This window comes from Labrus bergylta, chromosome 21 (genome assembly GCF_963930695.1).
Source record: "Labrus bergylta chromosome 21, fLabBer1.1, whole genome shotgun sequence".
NCBI classification, from domain to species: domain Eukaryota; kingdom Metazoa; phylum Chordata; class Actinopteri; order Labriformes; family Labridae; genus Labrus; species Labrus bergylta.
In genome coordinates, this window is record NC_089215.1 from 16,604,741 (window position 1) to 16,630,465 (window position 25,725).

General features: G+C 40.6%; 2 protein-coding genes across 3 annotated transcripts; one reads left to right on the top strand and one right to left on the bottom strand.

The window, feature by feature from the left end:
- Positions 1-834: 834 nt before the first annotated feature.
- On the top strand, positions 835-15,417 carry unc13d (unc-13 homolog D (C. elegans)). 2 transcript variants are annotated; one of them, XM_020640123.3, is made up of 34 exons: positions 835-966; positions 1,924-1,947; positions 3,252-3,308; positions 3,417-3,473; positions 3,560-3,667; positions 3,767-3,826; positions 3,992-4,058; positions 5,752-5,932; positions 6,013-6,057; positions 6,138-6,209; positions 6,291-6,360; positions 6,452-6,556; positions 7,156-7,248; positions 7,331-7,431; positions 7,602-7,719; positions 8,719-8,840; positions 8,933-9,023; positions 9,103-9,159; positions 9,255-9,352; positions 9,593-9,644; positions 9,741-9,871; positions 10,589-10,706; positions 10,792-10,944; positions 11,042-11,137; positions 11,229-11,435; positions 11,531-11,605; positions 11,697-11,776; positions 11,864-11,978; positions 12,741-12,812; positions 12,912-12,995; positions 13,091-13,211; positions 13,317-13,440; positions 13,550-13,770; positions 15,005-15,417. In XM_020640123.3, exons 1-34 carry the CDS (start codon positions 913-915, stop codon positions 15,115-15,117), a joined length of 3,342 nt encoding a protein of 1,113 aa, XP_020495779.2. In that variant the 5' UTR covers positions 835-912; the 3' UTR covers positions 15,118-15,417. The 2 variants fall into 2 exon arrangements, with proteins under 2 accessions (XP_020495779.2, XP_065805856.1); XM_065949784.1 differs by having other exon boundaries at positions 15,008-15,417.
- On the bottom strand, positions 15,137-25,547 carry unk (unk zinc finger). The gene is made up of 15 exons (XM_020640124.3): positions 25,067-25,547; positions 24,376-24,585; positions 23,221-23,397; positions 22,953-23,083; positions 21,874-22,009; positions 21,651-21,768; positions 21,470-21,554; positions 21,069-21,376; positions 20,084-20,149; positions 19,789-19,972; positions 19,588-19,689; positions 19,291-19,476; positions 19,031-19,212; positions 18,659-18,919; positions 15,137-18,149 (listed from the first exon to the last, which is right to left on the bottom strand). Exons 1-15 carry the CDS (start codon positions 25,222-25,224, stop codon positions 17,994-17,996), a joined length of 2,460 nt encoding a protein of 819 aa, XP_020495780.1. The 5' UTR covers positions 25,225-25,547; the 3' UTR covers positions 15,137-17,993.
- Between the last annotated feature and the right edge of the window lie 178 nt (positions 25,548-25,725).

Consider the following 25,725-nt stretch of genomic DNA (forward strand, 5'->3'; position numbering starts at 1 on the left):
CACACACAATGATGTAAATGATGTAACTATCATCATTGTCTACTAATAGTCAGAAAATTTGAGGCTTGTGTTTGGGAGCAGACTAACTCCAGGTTAATTTGATAAAAATATATCAAATAGTTTACAAATCTGCTGAATCATGAACTCAGATGCTGTGACTTTCAACACCTTATCTTATCATCTAATTTTCCTGCAATGCAAATAAACTCATGGCCCTCTTGAAATGCAGTGTTTTTGAAATAACAGGAAAACTGTTCAAGGTTTGCATACGCAGATATTAGTAGTGACATAACTCGCCCACAGTTGTAGTGATAGACACAGTCTTCTGTAAATACATATTAGAGCAGCAAGCACTAACTCTTGGTAGAGTAGAGTGACATGGAGTCAGGGAGTAAATACTCTTTTCAATGGGATAATGGCTCACAGCTAACAATACACGGCCCACAGCTGGACTGCTTTGCACAACCTCATGTTACATTCTGTTTCATAAACCTCATTCAGCTGCAGATCATCGTACCACAGGAGATTTGTACCCAAGATTTAGATCAACCATGAGATTCAGTGTGTTGATGCAAACAGTGTATCAAAACCAGTTGTGTCTGGGCTGAAGGTGATAAACAGATTTAGTTTGTCCGTTGGTTTTGAGTAACTGGTGAGTGTGAGTGTGTGTGTTTGTGTGTTTTGTGGGTTTTGCATTTGAACAAATACAGGAGTGAAATGCTTGTTATTTTGCATGAGAAAAAGTCATAAGTCACACATATTGACGTTGCCACTTTGAACAGGAAGTGAACACTTCCGGCTTCCGTGTTATAGCTCATAGAAACACATTGCACACACAGCTTCCCTATGTCACACGCATAGAGCACATCAGGGTACCAGGCTGGAGTATGGTTGTCTGACAGTCGCATCAAAATGGCAAGTAACATGGAGCCCAAAGACAACAATCTGCTGCAAACACCTGAACAGGTATGTACTGTGTGCCCTTTACTTTCTACAAAATATTTGTTATCGTTTTGCTCAGTGCCTGTTATTAACCATAAAGTTAAGATAACGCCGTGTTGATGACCAAAGTAATGATGCTGCGGATTTTAAAAGTCTTCTTTTGTTCTTTTTTGTTTGTTTGTTTCTGTAATGTTTTATAATATCTGCACAGGATTTCAGGATTTAAGCTTAAAGTTATATTTTTTATTTTATTTTGTTTGTGGTGCTGGGGGAAAAACCCCAACTGTTAAATACTTATGGGCTTCAACTGTGGAAAACCCTAATCTCAAACAGTGACTCACATTATCCAAGTAGTTATTTCAAGATGCTGTGACAATGATTCACAGTTATTTTAGAGGTATGAGTGGATCAGATGATGCTGGATGGATCATATTTATCATATGTCCAGCATGTACTGGTGTATGTTGTATTTGTGGACAGTTGACACTCTTGCTGTTTATTTGGCAATTGGCTATAAATTGAGCCACATTTTGAGCATGCTGTATATTACAGATTGTTCAAACAGTGATATATGCAGATGACATAATGAACAGTAAGCTGTGTATGTGTGATATGGTGGAGTACAGCTGTATTCTTTATTTTTAGTTTGGGGTTTGAGTTATTTATTTTCAAGTGATTATTTTGGGGTTGAGTATTTAGCAGGTTGTGGCTTGCTGTTTGTCACTTTCATTATCAGTAATAGAGGAAGTCCAGGCAACTCTTATCAGCAGTCAGAAACATCTCTGTGTCTTAAGCCGAGCAATGAAAAAAAGTCAAATGAAGAAAGGTTAAGGAGTACATGAAAATGTATTAGTAGAGGTGATGATGGGATGAAGACTACTTTTCAATATCTGCTGTTGATTTGATCCTGAACTTCATCCTTTGATATCTTTTATTAAATCCCATGTATTTACAAAAGCAACTTTATCTTCTGTTTTCCAGGAAAATGGATCAAAACACAAACAGGTAAAACAAATCACATTTATTATTCAGTACTTTGTTAAGAAAATGTGTTTTGATGGATTTTTTAAAGAGTAATAGCTCACTGGTTTTACTTCTTAAGAAATGTCAACAAAAAAAAGCACAGCAAAGCCTGCAGTTTTGTAAGGCTTTACTTTGCATGCTGTAGTCCATGAATGAGAAGAACCTGCTGATGGTTACCATGTTAAACATCTTAAGCGAGCTAATATTTGCTTCAGAGCACTGGAAATAAAGTACAGCTTACACTGAAGGGAATGTCATTACTTTCTGAGGTATTTGGTCAAACACCAAAGTTTTGGACAAAATAAAGGAAATATAATTTATCAGGAGGGCCATAAAGTTACATAAATAACTATTCAATGGTAATCAAACATTGATCTTCAAAACATAAATGTCAAACTGATGGTTTTCCCATAGAAGAAAGACCATTAGGCGTCACCCTTTGGGCTCTGTGACTGTAAAAAATGTTGTGGTGAAATACATTTCTGGAGTATTGGAGCCCTGTAGTTTGCGATCCGTCTTTCTTTTTTTGTTTTAAGTGACTTTTTTGCTCCACTCAGCACCGGCCCTCTTTGGTTTGGATGTGTATGGTTAATCGATCGTTGTAGGAGATTTACAGATATTGTTCTTGAGGAGGTCAAACTTTTACCTGTGGGTAGGGCTGTGGTGCTCGAAGAAAGTTCAGTAGGATCCATCCTCTGAGGGCCATGAATAGAGGCAGCCACATGTGTGCAGCACCGGAGTCTGAGACACATTTCCCTAAGGGTATAAGGGATAAGGTATATCGTATCCTATCCTATTGTATCCTATCACAACACATCATATCACTTTGCATCGTATCCCTTATCATCGCATTACTTTGTATCATATCGCAGCGAATCATATCCTATCGCTTCATAGCGCTTCGTATCGTTTCATTTTGTACCAAATCGTATCATACATAATATCTTGGCATGTGTTTCTGAGTTTGTTGTAATTGCTTAAAATATCTTAATAAAAGTTGTTGAGATATCGAAACATATCTTTTGGTGTAAAACATCCTTTAACTGTGTAATCCATTACAGTGAACATTAAGTCTCTACAAGTGGATTACGCAGCCCCAGCTATGTTTGAATCAAAGTTTTATATTGTATCAAATCAGTTAAACGTAATGGCTGTTAATAAAATAACAAAAATACATTCAGACTATTTCATGCTTTGGAAAATTAGTCAATTGTATTTTACTGTGTTCTTGATATTTGTACTGAAAAGTGTGTTTGTAATGGCTCACTTTTTTTTCTTGTTCCTAGTTTTCTCCTGGCCATGTACGTAAACTGGGGTTGACGAGGAAAATGCCAAAAAGGAGGGTATGTGACGCTCTGTGAACTTATACCTCAGTTTATATGCAGATGATCTTAATTTATCTCGTGCTTCTGACAGAACCGTCAGCCAAATATATCGCTTTTCTCTGTCAGGATTTAAAGGAAGATGAAAACCCAGAAGAGAAAGCACGGAAACACAAGGAGCATGAGGTATCATCATACCATAACATACTGTATATCACTTCTTTTGAATCTTTTTTTTAAATTAAATTCTCACTTTTTATTTCTGATAAAAGCTGAAGCCTATGTATAAAGAGCTGCTGTACACTATCGCTCATAAAATGGGTTACTCATCATCAACTGAGGTTTACACAGATGACCAACTTCACCAGTACATCAAGGAGGTAAAAATCTGAACACACCTCAACCACTAACTCCACATTGTGTTTGTGTTCGAGTATGACTAAGAGTGTTGTTGTCTTTTATTCTTTCTTTCCTACCAGGCTTTCACTATGACAGAGTCAGAGCACAGCAGTCTGAGCGAGAAAGTAAAGAGCACGGAGGTGAGAAAAGAAAGACCCCAATATCTACTGTATTTATTGTTCTCTTACATCGCTCATCTTTAACTTCCACCATTTAGTTTTCCAGTGGAAAAAATGATCTCATCTACTGAGCAGAATGTGGCTGTTTGATACCAGAACAACTAAATAACTGCCTTACTGTTACAGCCCCCAGTGTACTGTCTGATGGCCACAGTAAAGGAAGCAAAGGGAATCCTGGGAAAAGACGTCACTGGTGAGTTCTGGCTTTACCTCTGCAGACCATGCAGCTCGTATTCTTCAACAATGTGATGACTGGCGCTCATTTAAATATGCAACAATACGTCAGTTGGTTGGTTTGTTGTTTTATGGCTTTGGGCATCTCAACAGTTTATGTATAGAATATATTAAGGCCCTGACACAACAAGCAGACGACAAACTAGTGGCGACAAAAAAGTCGCCTTTGTCTTGACCGAAAAGTTGCACTTGAACGTACCGCAAAGACGACAGCCGACGGCCAACCACCACGTACGTTCTGCGCATGTGTGAGAGGTTATAACTCTCCATGATACGAGAAGGCCATTTGCACACCGCTGTCGTGCACCACTCGTATTGTAGGTACTAATCGAGAATAATGTCTGATAAAAAGTTGAAAATGGACCTGGCGTTGTCAGCTCTTGGTCTTTTAGTGGAAAAAGAAAAGAAGGTGACAAAAAAGGAGAATCCACACTAATGGGTGAAAGCATGGAGTCTACAGCGACTTGCTCAAGGGGCTTTCCTGAAACTGTGTCGAGAGCTGGAGAGAAATGAAACCTCTGAACAGCCAATCAGAGAGATTCCTCTCACCGACTGCGTAGACCGATGCAGATTCAATATGTCGAGAAAAAAAAGGCAGGTGGTGTTATATAAATCGCATTTGTACTGGGACCATTATTTGTTAGAAGGTATTTGACTACCTAGAAACACTTCTCCTGAAATCTTACAATAATAGAGAACCAAAACTTGCTTCGAAACTCTGAAAAAAGAGTGAGTAGTGGTTTGATATAGTACTGGGAACATCATTTTTTGCTTTCGATTCTAACTACAGTACCATTTTTCACAAAGCCTCACATCTTAATAGAACATAATGTCAAGTTGCCCATTGTAGGTATAGAGCTGGAGGATTGTGGTTAATATTAGAGCCTGACGAGTAATTGGCTAGCCGATAATATCAGCCGATGTTAGCATAGTGACTATCGGTATCAGCTAAGTTTATCGCTGATATGGGCTGATATTACTAGGTTTATTCACCAGACATATAGTATTTAATTTGAGTAGAACTGACTTACACTAGCAGTTCTCGTTCACCAGCATAGGGTAAATGGAAACGCTAAATGGATTACAACAAGCATTATCGCTCTCCAGAGTGTCAAACAGTGATGCACGTTTATGTTACTTTTCATCATTACACTGTATATCTTTTCCACAAGTGTTTGATAACTGCATTTGAGGGATAAATTCAATAAATGTGTATGGCTAAACATATCTCTATACGGATCAAACATAGATCTAAGAAAGATATCGGCCGATTTTTCCTCTCCCCAACATCAATATCTGTATCTGCACCAAAATCTCATATCGGTCGGGCCCTTTAATATTGCTAGTAAAAATGTCATAGATAATATTTTAGTCTAAAGATTAATCGAAGAGAAAAATCGAAATCACAAGAAATAACTTTAATATTCTCTAAGAGAATATCCCAGTAGTAGATACATTACTGAGTTTGTTCCATTTGCCTTTGCCTAAAGCATATCAACATGTTTTTCTTCCCTTGTCAACTTTGTCTGTGATTTTTGATTTGCCTTTCTGTGGTGTAATCTCTTGCAGTCTCTGAGTTATGATAACATGCCAAACTGTCCCTGCACTCTATGACTGGTATCTATTGCTGATCTCTTGTGTGTTTTGAGCAGGTTTCAGTGACCCGTACTGCTTGCTGACCATCCTGGAGGATGAGGAGGAGAGTCGAACACGCAGGTCCAGAGCAAAGCCCTGTAAATCTGTTGTTAAGGACGCTGTATCTGATGATAAAATCTGCCAAACAGTTATAAAGAAGCAGACTCTGAACCCCATCTGGAACCAAACCTTCATACTGTGAGTTTAGATTTGTGGTTTTATGAACAACGTCAACCAGGCTGAAATGTGATACTTACGACTGTTTCTTTTGGGTTTAGAGAGTTTGAAGACATCACTGGTGCGAGCTTTCACTTGGAGATGTGGTGAGAAGAAAATCTGGAGCTCTGCTTTGCCTGCTTTTAAATCTTCCTCTGTCTCCACTACAGCACTGTTTTTGTTTTAGGGATAAGGACGAAGAGGTTTCACTTTCTCAGAAACTTGAGGACATCAAATCCAATTTCAACAGTTTGAGAAGGTATTGTGCTCTCTCAGTGACTCTCATACAAGCAGTAAACCAATCCAGGCATTTAAACTTTGTCCTGTGTTACATGTTTAGGATGATCAAGGAGGCCAAAAAGGAGAAAGGCACAGATGACTTTTTGGGAAATGTTGTCATTAAACTAAAGGTAGTAGGTGTTTATATTTGTATATCTGCTATTTCACTCTTCCCTCACAATGTCATCCCAGTCTTGTTACCATCTGTCACATCTTATTTAGGATCTTCCCTGTACTGAAGACAACTGGTACAATCTGGAGCCTAGAACAGAGACTTATCCTGATCGCGGCCAGTGCCACCTGAATCTCCAGTTCATCCATAAAGAGGTAAAAGTGCTTTTCCATCCTGTAACACCATATTATCTCTTGATTATATTCACAGAATAGCCTATATGAAATGTCGGACATTGTAAAAACATTTTTTTTTTATAGATTCCAACTACAGGCTGCCTGTCATCCCCTCTCTCATATCGCACATGTCCTGTCTCTTATCAGCTTTCCATATACATTAAAAACCAATAGAGAGAGGAGAAATATTTGGGCGAGGCAAAAAACACGAGTAACAATGGTTAACATCGACATGTGGAGAAAAAGCTCTCGGTATCAAGTCCCTCCTCACTGTTTAGCCTGTAGCAGCACAACAAGGAGCTGCCTGACCCATCCCTAACTGTTCTTTTTTTTTTTAAAAGAAAGTTTTTAAGCCCTCTCTTTTATGGAGGTCTGCCTTTATTGACTCACACTTGCACATGGTTTAACGGTGGGAGACTCCGATACTTAAGGGACCTGCCTCCCATATTACTTTTTGGGGCCATTCGTACCCCAATTAAGCATGTTTTCTGCATATATTTGAATATGTAAAGCAGTTGTTTCATATGTTTCTGTTTCCAACATTTTAAAATCTGGATTATTTTCTTTGTGGGTGTCAGAGAGATGGGACGCTGAGTGCCGGTCGTAGTGCTTACATCAACTACTGTGGGATTCTGCAGCAGTTTGTTCAGGCTTACATCTCCAAGCAGAAGGTAAAGGGCTGGTGAAAATCTTATTTAAAGTCTTGATTTTTTTTTTGTTTTCCCTTAACTTGTGTTCTTTGGTCTCTCTTAGAGTTCAGCTCCGTGGAAAGGGGCACTATGCGGCGAGGCTGAGACCCTGCTGGAGTTCTATGCTACGCAGAATGACCTCTCACCTTTTCTTCAGGACCTGGCGTAAGCACCATGTGACTATATGAGATTATACTGTTGTCTAGATAGATTCATAAGAGGAGTGTACAGGTTGTTGTTTTTTTTGCATACATCTGTATTCATCTATTTAAAAGCTGAACAGTACTCGGTTTAATCTTGGATTTTAATTTCATGCACGTGTGTCTCACTAACAGGAAGTGGGTGGCGTACAGTAAGCTGTACCAGAGTTTAGAGGTGGACTCGTCTTTGCTGTTGCAGCAGCTAACCTGTATAGAGTACCACTGGCATCAGCAGGAGCTGCCATACCAACAGGTATAAGCAAGTTCATGAAGGAGCACACTGAATTAATGGGACAGCTGTGGCTCAGTGGGAGAGTTGGTCATCTCTCAGCCGGAAGGTTGGGGGTTTGATCCCCAGCTCCTGAAATGTCATACTTTATAACTTTTTTTTATGACCAGTAGATGTAGAGCTTAAATACAAAAAACATTTGTCTTTAATAACTATGATCTGTGTTATATTTTTCAAACAAACATTACATAGCTTTATATAAATTATATCTACCATGACCAGCTTTAACAGCAACATTTTGTTTGATGAGAAAAATCCAAGAAGCAAATGGTGTCCACAAAGTGCTTTTATTTTGGATATATGAGTATGCTTTATTTCTAACATTTATAGGCTCCTAAAAATGTTTTTTTTTTAATGAAGGCATACATCTGCTGTTGATAGAGCAATATAACACAGTGATATTTATAACTCAGATAACTGATCTTAGATTTTCCAGTGTTGCAAACTTCCTCTTGCAATGTGATCAACCTTACAAATATGAAGCAATTTCTTTTGCAGGCAATTGACAGTTCTTTCAAGCCATTCTTCATTGGTACCTTTACTAAAATAGTGATGAAAGCAGGTGTAATTATCTAAGCCCAGGGGCATGTGCAGGTTTTTCTGACTCGGGTGGCCCAACTGAGGCACTGACTTTGGGTGGCCCAGAGTGTAACATCCACACACGCATACAAAAGAATCTCAATTATTTACCCTTTCTGCCGCCACTAATCTAATACATTTTTATGTAACGCAAGAGTGATTTAAAGAACATGAAAATAATATGCTACATATACATGTAAAGGAAACTACTTGCAGCATTTTGCAAAAAAAAAAAAAGAAGCCAGGACTTTGTTAGCGATGCTGACGTTACCAAACCAGCAGATCCTCACAAAAGTCAAAATGGACTCAATAAAAGATGAATAAAACATTTTCAGGAGAGATTTGTTCACTATTGACGTTGACAAAGTGTTGCACTCTTAACAGAAACAGGAACTTGGGGACTCTCTTCACGGCTTCCTGCAGTATGGATTGTGTCTGGTGGCCAAATACAGAGACATCTTCCCTCCAACTTCCAGCGCTACTCCGAAGCTACACACACTGCTCAGGTACACAGAGTAATGTATGTTCATATAATTGCTGTTATTTTTGTTGCACTTGCATGTCAGGTTAATGGATTACTTGAATGTGCTTTGTTTAGAATCTTGGTCCAGATCTGTAAAACTCAGCCATTTCAAAAACTAAACCCAGCCCAGTTTGAATTACATGATGGAGTCAGTGATGCCATACAGGTCAGTAGGTACACTGATTATTACCACCATTATGTATATCACAAGTCTTTCATTTCTGATATAATGACTTTTATAACAGACAGGAACAGAGGAGTGGTTCACCATTAAGAAGGGTTTGCATCAGCCTATGACTAAGGTAAACACAAGCACATCACAGAAGCCTTCATACTGTATTTGGTTATTTATTTTCTGGTAATAAAGTCACATCATTTTTTTCACCGTGACATACAGGACCTGTCAGAGATTGTAAGCGCCCTCTCCAGGTTGATTGGGGAAGTGCAAGACGATATAAAACACAACAAAGATATGTGGAACAGAGTCTTTGTCAGGTAAATCACAACAAAAAGTTTGTGTTGATTTATGTCTTGACTTTTGACCTGGTGTAATTAGGTGTATTTAATAAAAACCTGATCATGGCTTCTTTCAGAGTTGTCGGGTCAAAGGTCATGTGCTGGTTACAGAAACCAGAAGAAAGATATTTTATTTTAAAAGTTACAACCATGCATTTCCTGATTTCTTTTTTAAACTTTCTTTTGTTACAATAAATTATTCCTTTTTCATGATTGCAGTGCCGTTCAAGTGGATGTGTTCACTGTCGTCTATCAGAAGTTTGACACTTTGGTAAGTTGCAATAATAACGGTTATAAATCAGTCCTTATGTTTTCTCATGTTTTTTTTTATTTTCTCTCCTTTTTATTCCTCTTCTCTCCTCAAAAGCTCGCCAAGGAGGTGAGGGGAACCTTGTCCCTGATTGAGGGTCAGATGGAGCAGGCTCTCGCCAACAGTCTCTTCACTGTTTACCTGAGCCTGCAAGCCATCCACAAAGACAAGGCGTTCCTCCAGAAAAGGTCAGAAGTCATACTCACAACATACTCTAAAGCTGTCGTTCTAAATCATCATGGTCTTACAGCTGTCAGTCCAACTTTCGCTCAGCACCATTTCATCAAAGCAACCCTTCACATCCTCAGTGTTTTCATTTAAACCATTGACAGTATTTAGGGAATTACAGAAGCCCTAAGAGGATAAACATCCATACTTCTTATTGTGTTACCCATGATATAGAGCACATTTTGGTAGTTTTCTCGAGGTCTCTGTTTATTTATCTTGGAATAACAGTCCAGGTTTTCCCATGAGCTCAAGAAAACGTCTGAAAAACAATTATTTATGAGTTGAGTATAAATTAAAACATCCCAACTGTACTTGTTTCCAGAGGAAAACTGAGTATTGATGCATGTCCACTTTGGGCTTTCATTGAAAATTCAATCACATCTTCTATTATAAAAGTGTGGTCAACAAAGAAACAATAAAAATTTCAACTGATTTTGACACTTTTACTATATATAGTTTCAAAAATAGGATCAGATTAGCGTCACACCTTTCAGAAGTGTTTAAGTATTTGGATAGTAATATAGACGACTTATTTAGAAATGATTTATCTACATTATAGCACTTCAGAGAAACCCTCGCCTAATTCTCTTACAGCCTATAATGAAAAAACTGTAATGTTTTACACTGTTTTAAGGAGCTGTGATGTTTGAAGAGTTTGTGCTGGTTTTTTTGTTCAGGGGATTTCTTGAGCTGACAAACTTTCAAGAGGGCTTCAGGGAGGCTCTCCCTTATTGGCTGAACCAGGCGTTCAGCACCACTCAGGACAGGGTGGAGAGGGCTGTGCAGGTAGACCAGGTAACACTCTCGTGAGATGCTTTACTCTCACATTTTCTTTCATCCACAGGCAGTACAGTACATGATTTACTTTCTCCCCTCTCAGCTCCAGCCCTTGCAGTCTGGTGCTGTGCCCATAAAACACAGTTCCTCTGCAGTCGACTTGGTGGCGTGTATCCAGCCTATCTGCCATCTGTGGGAGCAGCTGTCCTGGCCTGACCCTGAGGAGGCCTTCATGCTCATGGTTAAACTCACTGAGGTACTGCAGTCTGCACTGAAATGTTTCTAATCAAATGCCTTCCTGTGAGAATGTTGGTCGTTGTCTGGGCTCTGTTTTCACTTTTCCTGTGTTTTAGGATGTGTGTAAGATTGTGGTGACCTACTGTCAAATCCTCAAGAAGAGGGTGAGGATGCTTTCTGAGAACTCCGACCCCGGCAGTGCCATCAACATGGTAAGGGTTAACCCTGAAAAAAGGCTTCACAAGAAATATTTCTGATGGTGAAACCTTCTTTTCTAATCTCTGTGTGTTCCCCTCTCTGTAGTTGTGTGTGGTGGTAAATGACCTAGAGCACTTACGAACAGTGCTGACTCAACTACCTACACAGCTGAACTGGACCGGACTTCGAGATCGAACCCAAAACGTCATAGGAGATAGCCAGTTCCACAACACTCTGCCCTCACAGCTTCAGCAGGCCCAGGATGTCCTCGGCAAAGAGATCCGATCTGCATTGAACACTCTGGGGAAAAAGGTTGAACGTTTTTAACATTTCAAAACCTATAAGTCCTTTAAAGGTTTTTAAAAAACTATGTTGATGTCTTATGTGTCTTCTGTGTGACTCTTCAGTTAAACACAGACATTGAAACTCATGTCAGAAGCATGGCAACCAGGCGGAGAATCCCCTCCAAGTCCACAGAGGATGTAAGTCGTCACCATCATTGCTAGCTTTACACAAATGCAGATGCCTCTTACTGTAAAGTGTGCTCAATAGCCACCTTCTTCTCTCTTTTAGGCTGCAGCTCCTTTGATGCGCTACCTGGAGCAAGAGCTAAAGTATATGAATGAAAACCTAGTTCAGGAGAACTTCAACAGGTAAATTTGAATTTTGAGGTCAAATGTTTTTTTTTTTCTTAATTCAAAATGTAAACCACATTTTACTTTGTGTTTTTCTCCATCCAGTCTCTTGATTCCTTTGTGGGAAAACTCAGTGAAGAGCCTCTACCAGGTGGCTACTAACCATTCACATCAGGAGGGGCTCATGGTGTTCTGCCAAAGACTGCTGTATACACTGCAGGTCAGTCCTCAGCTGGTCATGTGTCTTGACTACCGGAACGTTTTGAAGTTAAAGATACTGTGATGAGTTTTGAGCTGGTTATAAAACACACTGAAATTAATACTGATTGATTACAAAATCAAACAAGACCATAAGCATAATGATTGACTATGTCTTTATGGTCGATTTTAAAGAGGGCATCTATATATATACCCCTTTTCAAACAGTCTCTTGTGGGTCTAAATGAAACATCTGTGCTTTGTGCATACAGTGCATACATCTGAGGTTAAGTACAACACAAGCAAGGGTTTAGAAAGAGGGAAACAATGTCATGAGTGCCAACAAACAGCTTCAAGTCTGATCGGACACAGGTGCTGACAGGCAGTGCGCAGACTAGGCAATGCACAGGGTGTGTAACAGAGGTCTAGGGCCTCAACAGTTGCACTGAATAGAGCTGACACATACTATGGGGCTGTGACTCGGGTAAAAGAATCGCAGAAGCTATGCTATGGTTTCCAATCATTTCTCAAAGAGGAATGTGGTATATCTTGCAATGACACACAACTTCTTTGGGAAAAAGAAAGCAACCTGCAGCCCAACAGCCATCAGACAGACTGAGACCGACCTTATAAGCCTTCGCCATCTCAAGGGATAGTGGGGGTCCCCAGTCTCTGGCACCTTTATTCTGGGGGTCGCGAGCTAAAAAGTTTGGGAACTCTTGGAATAGTCCACTGTAATGCAGAGCCTTCTGAAACATTGAATTTGCTGTTGTGTTGATGTCAGTGCTTGGAGCAGTGCTTCCATGCTGAGGGGAACGGGCTCCCTCTGAATTCACTCCACTCTGAAGAATACAAGGTGAGTAATGAAATACCACAGAGTTTTACACATTTCCCTCGACTAGAATGAAAAAGATATTGCACTTTCATGTATTTCGTCTTTGCCACCTGTTCCCAGACTCTCAAAGGTCACCTCACCCACAACTCTCTGAGCAGCCAGCAGCTTGTGGAGAAGTTCTTTAAGAGGAAAATACGGGAGCAGGTGAGACAGCCTCAAACAAGAAATTACCCTCAGCTTACGTTTTAGCCACATTCTCTGTGCTCCAACCTTCCTTCCTTTTCATTTTCGCCCGACAGAAGGAGTACAGTGGAGAAAAATACGGTGCTGTCACTCTCCTAGTTTCATACAGGAGATCAGACCAAAGACTCAGAGTTGAGGTGTTGAATGCAGTCAACCTCCTACCAATGGACTCCAACGGTAAAACCTTACAGGACAATCACGGCCACACGCAGGATATATGTATAGCAGCAAGCAAACGTTAAATGCAATGTGACCTTTCATGACACTTTCATTCTTTTCCAGGTCTAAGCGATCCGTTTGTGCAGCTCTGTCTCGAGCCTTCCTACATCTTTCCTGAGGTGGAGCCTCGGAGCACTCAGATCAAGAGCTGTGATCTCAATCCACTTTTTGATGAGGCCTTTGAATTGTTAGTTGTTGGTATTTTATGTGACATTATCCATCCGTTCGTTCGTTCTCTTTAAGTTCCTGACCTCTCCTTGCCCTCGTCGCTGATCTCTGTCTCTTCGGTTTCACAGTCTGGTGTCCCTGGATCAATGCCAGACTCCAGGGGCCTGCCTGGTGGTGACTGTTCTGGACCACGACACTTTGAGAACCGATGACTTTGAGGGCGAGGCCTTCCTGGCACTAGAGGACATACCAGGAGTTGCTGGTGGAAAGAGAGGAGTAGAACTCAACTCACTGGCAGATGCCGCCCCTGATCAGATCCGGAGTCCTCTGATGCATCCTAAACCCAATGGTATGATCCGTCAGAAGGTTTAGATCTGTGCATAAGGATGTGATTTTAATTTGAAACAAGATGATGAGTGCATGAGCCTGCTTGGGGTTCCTTTTTATTTCTATTACACCGTTTACAGTACTTCTTTAACTTAATACTATTTGTCCCATGATGTGTGATTATTCTTGTGCAGTGAATTAATAATTGCATAATATGATTTGCGATCCTATTCCATTATTTCACAATACAAAAAAAAAAAAAAAAGTTGTAAGGCCTTTCTTTTAAATGTTTGTCTTCATCTGAGAGGACTTTACTCTCAGTTTTTATTAAACCATGCTTTTATTTTGAAACAAAGTAAAGACCTTTTGCTAGATCGAAGGTGACGACATTAACTTAGCACGGAAAAAAGAACTCGTTACGGATCAAAAACAAATTGAAAACCGCTCAAAGGAACAGTAAAGTGATATTAGTGACATGAGACATTCAAAGATAGAGCAGTATCGTTCTTTTCCCTCACTGTGACTACTGGGAGACACTGAGGAGGCGTATCTACGGTGCACCTAAAGGGACAAAATAGCACTCGATTAATCGTGATTTAAAACTCACTTTGATAGACTTGCTTTTATGTGATTTCTCCTTTAAAGATCTATCCCCTCCTGTTATTAATTATATTGCTTTTCACCTTTTTTTAAAAACTTTCTCTTCATTAAATGTTTTAGCCTTTAAATGTATCCCTTCCTGTATTCATTTTACTGCTCTTGGTCTTTTTTATATCCTACTCCTTTTATGGTTTAACTCTTCAGCTCTGTGTTGCTTTATTCATTTAACCATCTCCCGTTTATCCCTTCTTTTTATCTTCATTCTGTGTTTACAGCCTGTGATGCGATGTCATCCCACTCTCCCTCAATTTTTATTTTGTTCTCTCCTGGTTGATTTTAAACTAGTTTTCCTTCATTGTATTGAACTGCCTCTCCATGCCTCTGTTGGATCTATCTTATTCCTGTTATTTGCATTTATATTATTTTTGCCCTCTCTGTTGATCGGTGTTTTGTTGTCTGTCACAGCACTTTGTAAACATTTGTTTTTAAAGGTTCTATATAAATAAAGTTATTATTATTATTTTAAAAAAGAAGCATTAAATTCAGACCTTAACTAATTTTGATTAACTGCCGTCAGCCTTACTAAAAAGCAGTATAAATTCCAAGTGCTAATCCGTCCATCCTGCATATCGTAAACTTGATTCTCTCTTTTTCAGAAGACGCCATCCTGAGGTTACTGGAGTCCAGGAAAGGCGAGCGAGAGACGCAGGCCTTTGTGAAGAAAAGAAGACTGAGAGAGAAACAGTCCCAGGAGGGGATTCAAGAGTAACAAACACACAGACAATGTCTTCCTCCAAAAATATACAATTTGTTTTAATGATCGGTACCAAAAAAACAAAAGAAAAGAAGTCCACTCAGAGAGAAACACTGCTGTCGGATGAGTTGTGTGTACAGAAGCACAGGTTTATCAAAGACCATCACAGTGATCATGACCCCTTTCACATCTCACGTTTAAACCTCGTACACCTTCACATCATTTGTCTGCTTCCTGATGTTCCGTCTGACACACTGAAATGTTAAAGTCTACTACAACTGTCAAAAAAAATAAAAAGAAATGATGGCAGAGAAACCTTTCACACATTGATTTCAAATAAAGTAAATGGGCTGCGTGTTTGAGTTAACATGAAAAAGTGTTTCAGAAAAGAAAGAAAGAAAAAAAAAAAGTCATTTGAAAGACTACACAAGTTGAACTGAGTACATTATCTTTGATTGTGTTAACATGCTTTTTCCTCTTCCAGTTTATGTGGAAGAATATTAGAGAACACCTGAGAGCTTTAACAGATACCATCTGTTGTAACTTTTTTATCAAAATTACTTCATTTTAAATACTTTTCTGTTATTATTCAACAGTAAATGAATTTTTTTAATTTCTCTTGCTATAAAAAAAAAAAGTGATATATAATCTAGGCGAGCGCTACCAGCAGGCTGGTATGTTTGGAGCTGTAGAAGCAACACAGGTTTATTGTTTTGATGAAACTAATAGTTTTCAGTCAAGACCCGTTGAATGCGATCGGCTCATTAAACCTTAAGAAAGTTAAAGATGAAAAGAAAGCTGCTGTGTCATCTATCCATCTGGAAAGTTTGAAGATCCTCGCCCTCTTCCAGAAATCAGACAGCAATAACTCATGGTACTAAGATTTTCTTTTTGGGGATATTTTTCAATACCACAAGTTTTAAAACGATTCAATCGGCATTATCACACGATTGATAGTATCAAAAAGTACCAAAGCTATAAAAGAAAATTCATCTCTTCTGTCATATTTGTAATGTTTAAGTGGTCGTGAACAAAGAGCTGCGTGGTGCATTCAAAGTCACACGACGATTGAAAAAGATTATGAGTGATATTTGAGAAGTAATACTAGGGGAGTTTATCCCAGGGTTGGAAATTAGCACCTTTCAGACGTCAAATACGGGTGTTTTTTTTGTTTTTTTTTAAGTGACGGGTGAACTTGCAGCTCAATCCGCGAAATGAGTTAGCCTTTAAGAACATGGCTGCAACAGAAACTCTTACCAGCCTCAGAAATAATAAACAAGTTAAACTTTTGTTTGATTTTTGTGAGCGAGACAAACAGCATGTCAGTATCAGCTGAAACATCTCCCTTCATAAAACAGCCTGTAAATTAAATACTGTAAGCCTTGGTTTGATATCATTACATAATGCTGATGGTTCAAATGAAGTGGCAGGTAAAATAATGAGTGACTGGGAGGCGCAAATGTTCATTTCCAACCTCGATTTCTACCCGTTATTCAGGGACAACTGAAGACACTGAGTTTGAATGTCATTTTGGATCAAAGATATTCCCAAACTTTAGGCGCCCAGGACTTCCTTTTGTGCTGCCGTGGTGAAAACCCGGCGTCCTTAACATTAGATTTTTGCTGGTATCGTATCAGAGTGGGAAACAGTTCAAGCATCACATAGTAATACCTCAGTTACTGAGAATATTGTTGTTTCACGTTCAGCTCTGTATAATATTACTGCATTATTCTTGAGTGTTCATATAGTTTATACTCTATGATATAGCGAGTTTAATGACTTAGAATTTAAGTTTAACTGATTGTTTTAAGAACTTTTCTAAACTGTGGAATAAGAAGACTTTGGTTCATCATGAGTCATTGTCTTGATTTCTGAGAAGAGGTCTGACATTTATATAAAACTATTTAGAGCTTGGAGTTCCAAAACTCTGTTGGTGGAGGGAGACCGCAGACATCTTCAGACCTCAGACAAATCACACTGAGCGACTTCTCCTCATTCACCTGTTTGTACTGTAGCTTAGAAGAAGTCATTCACAATTTGTTTTGTTCTGAATCCTACACATTTCCAACCTGCTCTCATCCTTGGCCGTCAGATACAAATTTTCACTGCCTCTGTTTCAACATATCCGTAAGTGCCTGCTTAAAACTCTGTTTCTAAAAAAGTCGTTTTGTTTCTTTTAAGCTACCCTCTGATACGTGTTTTCCTTTCCAACATGTATCTCCTCCAAGCTCACTTTCATCTCTCTATACTTCACCTGAATCCCCATGTGTTTAATACTGCTGCCATGTGGGTTAACGTTGGACTTGGATCAAAGCCATGAGGTCGCTAAAGAACTCCAAAAGATCTGCATGTTGTGTCATGATTATGTGGGTGATAAGTGAATAATAGTGCAATACTTTTCATAGGTAGAAGTGCAAACAGTGAATGTCACCTGCCTGACCTGAAACTTTCCAGATGGATAAAATGACACTTCAGGAACTCGTGGTCTTACGATCAAACCTCTAATTGAAACATGGAAACATTATTAAGAACTGTGGATATAGATGTTTCATAGTTAGATAGATTTTCATCGATAGAGAATACGGGGTAAAGAACAGTGCTGCTGGTCAAGAGCAAGATCTTGTAAAATGTCATTCGTACGCTGGAAAAAATTATTGATCCTAAACTCCACGTTAAGAGCTTTCACTTCGTCTCTCATTAAACCGCTCACTCATCAGTAAACATCATCTTAAAAATACAAAAAACCAGATCAGTGCTAGTGTTGTTACCGCGTTATAAAATGACCTCGCCACAACTCTGAGCGGCGGTTGAGATCCAAGGCTGGTATCTATTGAATCAGAGGGGGAGGGGACTGGTCTGGAATCTGCGGTGGTCCTACTGGTGTTGTGAGGTCAAGAGAGTGGCTGCTCCAGGGTCTGTTCGGGGCAGAGTGGGCACTCTGTAGACGTGGAGCAGGTCTCACACTGTAGACCGTGACCACAGGACAGGGACACCGAGCCGGGCTCCCCACACGTCACGCAGCACTGTCTCTGTTTCCTGTAAACCACCTAGAGAAGAAACACGACAGGGAAACATTCAGACCTCCCACTTCATGTGCAAAAGAAAACTTCTAATTAAAGCCAAGAAAGACAAAGAAAAAAGTGTGTTAGCATCGGTGCTACTGAATAAAATGTAGACCAATAGTGCTCCACTACAGGTCACACAGAGTTTAATCGAGTGTGAGTTTCCAAAAAGGTTAAATATGGGGGGCTGGTGGCGCAGTGGTTAGTGCACGCGCCCATGTATGGAGGTTGCAGTCCTCAAAGCGGGCGGCCCAGGTTCGAATCCGGCCTGTGGCTCCTTTCCAGCATGTCATTCCCCACTATCTCTCTCCCTGATTTCCAGCTCTATCCACTGTCCTATCTCTACAATAAAGGCACAAAAAGCAGCACCCCCCCCCCTGGTTGAATACAATGCCATCCTCTGACTAGCTACAGAGCTCATTTTGGAGATGCTATACCATGAATTCCATTTAGAAAACACCGTGTTGAGGCCAGTTACGAGGCAGTGGTATTACCTGCTCCACAGCATGTAAACAGCTACACAGCTGAGCCTGCAAACTGAGGACCGACTCCAACGGTAGTCGGTGTAGTAGCTGCAGTTGGTGCAGCGCTAGATGGGGATTGTCTCCACTCCTTAAGCTCTCCAGCGCCTCCTGCAGCAGAGAAGCCTGTCTCTGTGCCTCCTCCTCGGCCTGTCGCGCTCGCTCTGCTTCCATGGCTAACCGTGCTGCATGGGCACGGGACTCCTCTGCATCTGCTTTCAGCGCAGCCCACGACTACAGGTGGCAGAACACAGTATCGATTCAAAAGCTGTAATGCAGCAAAAACTTGGAATTCCAAGTTGCACAAGAAATGCAACAATACGTGTGTGGGGCCTCGCTACCTACCTGAGCTGTGTGTCTCCAGCTGTGACCCCACTGCTTCAGTGCCCTGTGGGCTTCCTCCAGCTCCTGTTTGAGCCTGGAAGACTCTGCACAGGAACCAGAGGGCAGCAGGGTAGGGGGTGTACCAGGGGAACCTTGGCCTGATGGAAAATGTTCCCAGATATTGGTGCTCATACCATTCAGACCTACAAAGAACAAAAACAAATATTAACACGATCATGTAGCAACACCGAAATACCACTTTTCAATGTAATTCCACAAACCTAAAGAGCTATGAGATGGTCCCAAAAAGGTGTTTTCTGATTGACCAGGTTGAGGCAGGTGAGTAGAAAAGAATGGTGAAGGCTGTGGCCTGATAGGCGGAGATGGTGAAGGGGAGCTAAAAGGAGCAGAGCTGCTAAAGGATCCTGGGATGTTGACAGGGGCTGAACTCTGAAACTGGCTACCTCCTTTAAAGGCAAAGAGACAAATAATAATGAGTAATGTGTACTTGCCTACTGCTGACTCCAGCGTTCTTTTTTTTAATTAGTTTTGTGTGTTTCTGTGTCGTTTAAAAATACCGAGAACTACTCCCACACCGGGGAGCGTCGAGCTGCTCTCCAAGCTCTTCTCCAACGCTGACACACCAAAATCATTCAGGTCGAGATCATCCAACGCCGACTCTGTTACAAGAAACAAAACCAGAATCATGTTTACTTTTATTCAAGATTGGAATCACTATGAATGCATGAAATCTGGATTCAGTATTTTTATTGACTTACCAACAACTGACTCTACTGTCTCACTGGTGGGGTAGAAGGGCAGGGCGTTAGCATTCATGCCTGACGAGATGCTGGATCCATGGAGTCCAAGAGGGGCGGGACTAGGCGGCGTGGCAGCAAGACTGGAGGGGATACTGGAGGACAGACTCAATGGGCTGCCCACAGGAAGAAACACTAACAGGTCCTGAAGGAGGGAGATCATAGGAGATGGTATTTGGAGAACAGGACGTAGAAAGAGTTTCAGACTGCTCTGGAAACCATTCAAAGTTGAACACATTTGAGTTTGTAATCATACCTGTTTGCTTTGTGTTGATGACAATTCTCTGTTTCGTTGCTCAAGAGCAAAACTCCTTTGCTTTGCCTGAAATCACAAACAATAAAAGGATGATGACAAAAAAAAAACAAGCAGCAATGCTTTTGAAGTGGGTGTAAAAAAAAACAAAAAAACATTGAATGAAACCTTTATTGCCCCTGGGGGAATTTGCCTCGCACAGAGAGCATGAAACACTACCCAAACAAACATATACAGGACACAAAACACACACTAAAGCATCACATGATTAAATGAGCGATTTCAGTAGCAAGTTCAATAAACTGCAGAGCGCAGAGTTCATCCTGTATGATAAGAGCTTATTAAGCAGCTGAATACTGCGTGGTACAAAGGATGTGATGCCTCTTTTAGTCCTCATCCTGGGCATTCTGTACGTGCACCCTGAAGTCAAGAATTCATACACTGACCAGAGAGGGTGCAGAGGGTCAGCTGTGATCTTGATGGCTAAACAATTTTATTATGGAGCTATATATATATATATATTGAAGCAACCAAATTATTGACTAATGTAGACTAATGTATTCCAGCATCTTGACAGAGGTGTGGTACTGTGAGTGGCACAACAAGAACCTAAACAAAGCTGCTAAAAATCATGTGAGTGTTTTCAGGAGGTAATAGTGGTGTCCCAGTCTATGAATACAAATTGCATTATGGCGTTGCAGAAGCCGAGACAGCACTGGCACAGAGGGAACTCCGCATACATGCACAGTCAGACACACACAAACAGTGCTTATGCCTCTGCGACATTCATAATGACAGTGAAACATCAAAGAGGCGTAAATATCACGTCTTGAAACAGCAGTCTGAATAGGACTAGTATCAGCTCCAATGTTAGTCATGATTGGATGTGAAGTTAAAAAATTGGAGATCATATAATCTGCCATATCTCCCTTCAGTCTTATTCTTCTTTGGTTTCTTTTAAAAGTATAGTAAAATATGAACATCTTACCTGATCCTCCCTCTCAAAGCCGGGCGCTCTGCAGTACCCTCCCTCTACTGCCCACGGAGACAGAGGCTCCGCTCCTCCGCTCACGTCTTCACACAGAGATAAAACGCTACCAAGAAGTCCCTGCTCCTGAACACAGGACCCTGCAGACGGTGAAAAGGGGTCTGAAAGTGCACCCAAACCGGGCCCAGGCCCCATGCTGTGTCTGCTGGGGCTTGATGAAGCTTCCTGGGCAGGAAGAGGGTCTGGAGGTCTGGGGGGTGGAGGAGAGCCTGGTGTGGGGAATGATGGTTCGTCTGGAACAAAGGGCTCTGGGGGGAGAATATTAAATACACAGTGTTAATTCAAAATGAATCTTCAGGAGGTTGTGAAGATGAGCTCAGAGATGTGATGCTGTGACTTACTTTCAACATGAGCGAAGGCACAGAAGGGCCCTCTGGGGCAGCTGCCGCACTGCTGCATGTCGTTACACTTAGTGGATTTGTAGATCTGTAAATTAAAAATGAACAAACCGACACATATCGATATTAATCCCCTGGTGTTTCTGGTCTGGACTCTGAAAGGTCTCTGCTCAAATAGACAAACCTCTGGATGGAACTGTTGTTCTGTTCTTGTGTGGCAGTACTGGCATCCCTCCGCTCCCTCACATTTACTGGGATCCCCCCATTCTTCACTCTGTTTCACAGCCGGACATGGCAACGCTCTGTGGCAGCAAGAAACAACAACAACTTTGTTAAAAACATCCACAACTGAGCAAAAAAAACAAAACATGATGTGCAGATATATTTTATGATATGTGATATGGCACCTGTATTTGTGTTTGTGCGGGCTTCGCCTCCGGTCTTTGCTGTTATGGTAGTAAGGACAGGCGTAACCCTGACGGCACAGACGCGGTGGTTTTTTACAGAGCTCTGTCTTGTAGTGGGACAGCACATAGTTGTTTTCTAAATTTTGAAAGACAGCAGAAGACACGGGGGAGACAATGAGGTAGGCAGATGGTGAAGGCTGACCATGAGTCACTAGAACAAGATATGTAACAACAAGGCGTACAGCACGAGTTCCTCCGATCACAGAACCAAAAAACAAGATATTTCTGTGAATTTGAAGAGTTATAAAAAAATAGAAATAAAGGAAATATGGAGGCAAAATGAGGTCGCCTCAATCAAAACGACCAGCATTACTTCAGAGGTAATGTGCATCCTATACAACAGTTACAAACATCAACCAACTATCAAGAACATGAGAAACACTAAAGCATAACAACATAAACCATGTACACACGTGAATTCCTCACTGTTGTCTGACAATTTCCAGACATTCAGGTCCTGATATTTTCTAGTCTTGAAATTCTCAAGTGTACCACACATGGTGGGAGACTGAGCGTGTCCGACGCATCAACTCAAATAGTTCAAAATACTCTGTTTGCTCAAGGTGTGTGGGGGGGGGGGAATGCCTGGGGGTTAGGGCATTCAGGAGAACAAGAAGTATTCCTTAATGGCGATTGTAAGAGGGTTAATATCATCTAAACGTGTAAAAAAGCATTCCTGCAACACAAAACCCAATAGTAGAAAACGTAATGCATGCAACTGAGGCAAGAAGTATGAAGCAGTAAAACTCAGCAGAACATTAATGATGATAAAAATGCTGCATTGACACAGCTGTTCACCCAAACTTCACACAGACATTTTGCTAAAGGGAGGGCCAGGAGAACGTTTGAATAAAAGTATGGGTGAATTGATTTGATAAGGCCAGTTGCATTCACAGTGATTTTGCACCTCCAAACAGGGACAATCCTGAATCATATAACATGTGTACCTCACACACCACATCAGCACCTTGTGATGTCTTTCACTCTGAATACTGCTGAAGTCCTGCAACAAGACTTACCTTGCCAGCGTGGCTCTTCACTGAGGATCTTCTCTATGAGGGCTGTACTTGCTGCCTGCCCTGACTGTCCATCTCCCCCTCCTCCTTCTGTGGCTCCAGGGCCCCCCTGAGACTCCATTACCTGCACTTCTCTGAAAAATGTAATTAAAAAAAGAGAGACAAATTGTAAAGACAATTTCGACCCCATTAGAGAACAAACACACATACAGAGAGTTATATGAAGTCAAAGGCAGGCTAGTTACTTCTTCAAATTAAGTTACTTGCGCACCTGATATCATAAACAGGGCTGCGAAGGTCATGTGACCCGTGTGCAAAGGCACAGTGGGAGCCGTTTTTGCTGCAGTGGCCTTTTGCATCTGTTTCATGGATACATGATCCCGTCTTATAGTAGCGGAGGTGGTATCTGCGCTCTGTGTCACCTGCTGTCCGATGTAGAAACGGGCATCTAGAGCACAAACAAACACAATGAACATCGAAGCAAATATACTGACAAAAAGACACACACACACACACACACACACACACACACACACACACACACACACACACACACACAAGAGAAAAGTTTTGTCTGCCTGTGTGGCAAAAATCTTCTCTACTCCAAAATAATTCCACTTCAATATGCAACAAACACGGTATCATAACGTAGCTCAAAAATGTTCATTCTATTATTTTCAATAACTGGATCCAGGGTTATTTTACAGGCAACAGTGAAACACAGAAAAATATATATATTTTTAAAATATCTCAGCCAACCCAAGCTAAGGCCTCTGACATTAGCATGTTTCCTAAACATCCCACTTATCCCCGAATCGGCTCCCATCCAATACATTTACATTCTTATGTGATCGTCTGTGATTCACAAAGATCACAAAGGTGAACCACATCTCAGCCACATTCAGGTGCTAATGCTCACTTTAAAGAGAAAGTCCATCAGACACTTTTCTTCCAGGGTGTTAACCTTGACTTACAATAGTGTATAGGGTGTATCCTCATTCACTACTTATCTTCCTTTGACCAGATTGAAAAAAGTAAATTGAGATGTATGTGTTCTGGTGCTTAACTTGAGCAATTCAGGATTTAAATGTAAAAGCTTACATGTTTTAGAGATGAGAAGTAACAAGGCTTTGGGTAACAACAGGATTAAACTATTTAGAGGTGAAGAGACTCGAGAAACTTGAAATGATGTTTTTCAAAAGTAGTCTTGTTCTATGAAAGTTACATCTTAATGTACAAAGAGTGAAGCTGCGTGTACTTAACATAGACCCTGAAAATCAATCACAAGCATGATCTACCCTGATACAGTGTGCAGTGTTTTCTTGCCTTCAACAGATGTCCCTACTATTGAGAAGTGCTGACTATGAATGATGAATAGAAGACAGGACGAGTCTTGTACAAGACCGAACTCTTCAGTTGCACTCACTCGTCTCCATCAGGACAGGTGCCTGTTCCCTCATCATATTTAGTACAGTAAACATCTGGGCTGTAGTTGAAGGTCCCGTCCCGTCTGCGGATGGGTCTGCGGCGTCGTTGGTTCAGGAAGTGCCAGTGGAAACAGGAAAAGGGCCTGTGTTGTGTACATTTATGCTGTACAAACAGGGGGCACTGCTCTGTCCTAAATTCCTTCAGATATCTGAGAGAGAGTGACACAACAAGATGGAATTAAAGACATTTCAAAGGCAGTGTTATGGTCTTGCACAGTTTCTTACACTGGCAAAATGTTTATATTAATAAGTTAATTATTGATTATCCTTCTTCAAACTGATCTATCTTACCCCTTGTGTACTGCTACACCCCCACCTCTAAAATAAGCATGTATGTAATTCCAGTGGACTAACATAACGTGAATGCAGCACCTAAATATAATCACAAACAAACAACATGAACTATTATGTGCTACAAAGCTTTAAAATATAACTTCTACTAACGTCAGGCCTCTTTGATCAGACACGATCACCTTATCGCTGAATATACTTGCTTCAATCGCTTACAAGAAAATGGAGTGATTTATTGTTTTAAGGTTTTCAAACACACCTGAGCTGATGTTTGATATATTTAACAACACGTGAGGCTGTGTACACTTAGCTAGCTAATCCAGCTAACTAGCTACGTACGTGTAATGTTGAGGTTTCTCTGGCTGCACGTTCAATACGGTTGCGGGTGATGTCGAGCCCCCAGCAGGCGAAGATGGGGAAGGCGAGGAGGTGCCTCCGGTTGTCGTCGCTGCCGAAGATAACGGGGGTTGTGGGTGTGTTTTGGACATTTTATCCATTTAAAGCCTTACAACCAGAACGTTGTTTTTAGCTTACAAGCTAGCTATTCTTATTAGCTTCGAAATCCGCATTCTAGAACGATGTGAGCTTGCGCGAGGTAGGAGGAAGTACTAGCAAAGTAACTCGGGACAGCAAGGAACTCTGGGATATGTAGTTTTAGCGAAGGGTTTTGAAGCTCATGTAAAAATATTTGTGATTATCTTACGCATGTGACATTATATTTGTTCTAACTTGATTAACATGCGGTTCGTACAAAGCTTAATTTTTGGAAGATTATTAATATATTACTTTTTTATTTTTTTTAATCAACATATTTTTATTAAAGCACGTTCAAAACATACAGAGCAATTGGGATGCAGTCAACATTTTTTCTTTTTTTCCTCAGAAACATTCAAAAACCCAGTATCACTTCGCCCTATAAACAACCCTCCCAGACCAACAAATAGACCTCTTAGTTTAAAGACAAGAATAAAAGTGCAAGATTGGAAAACTCACAGAAA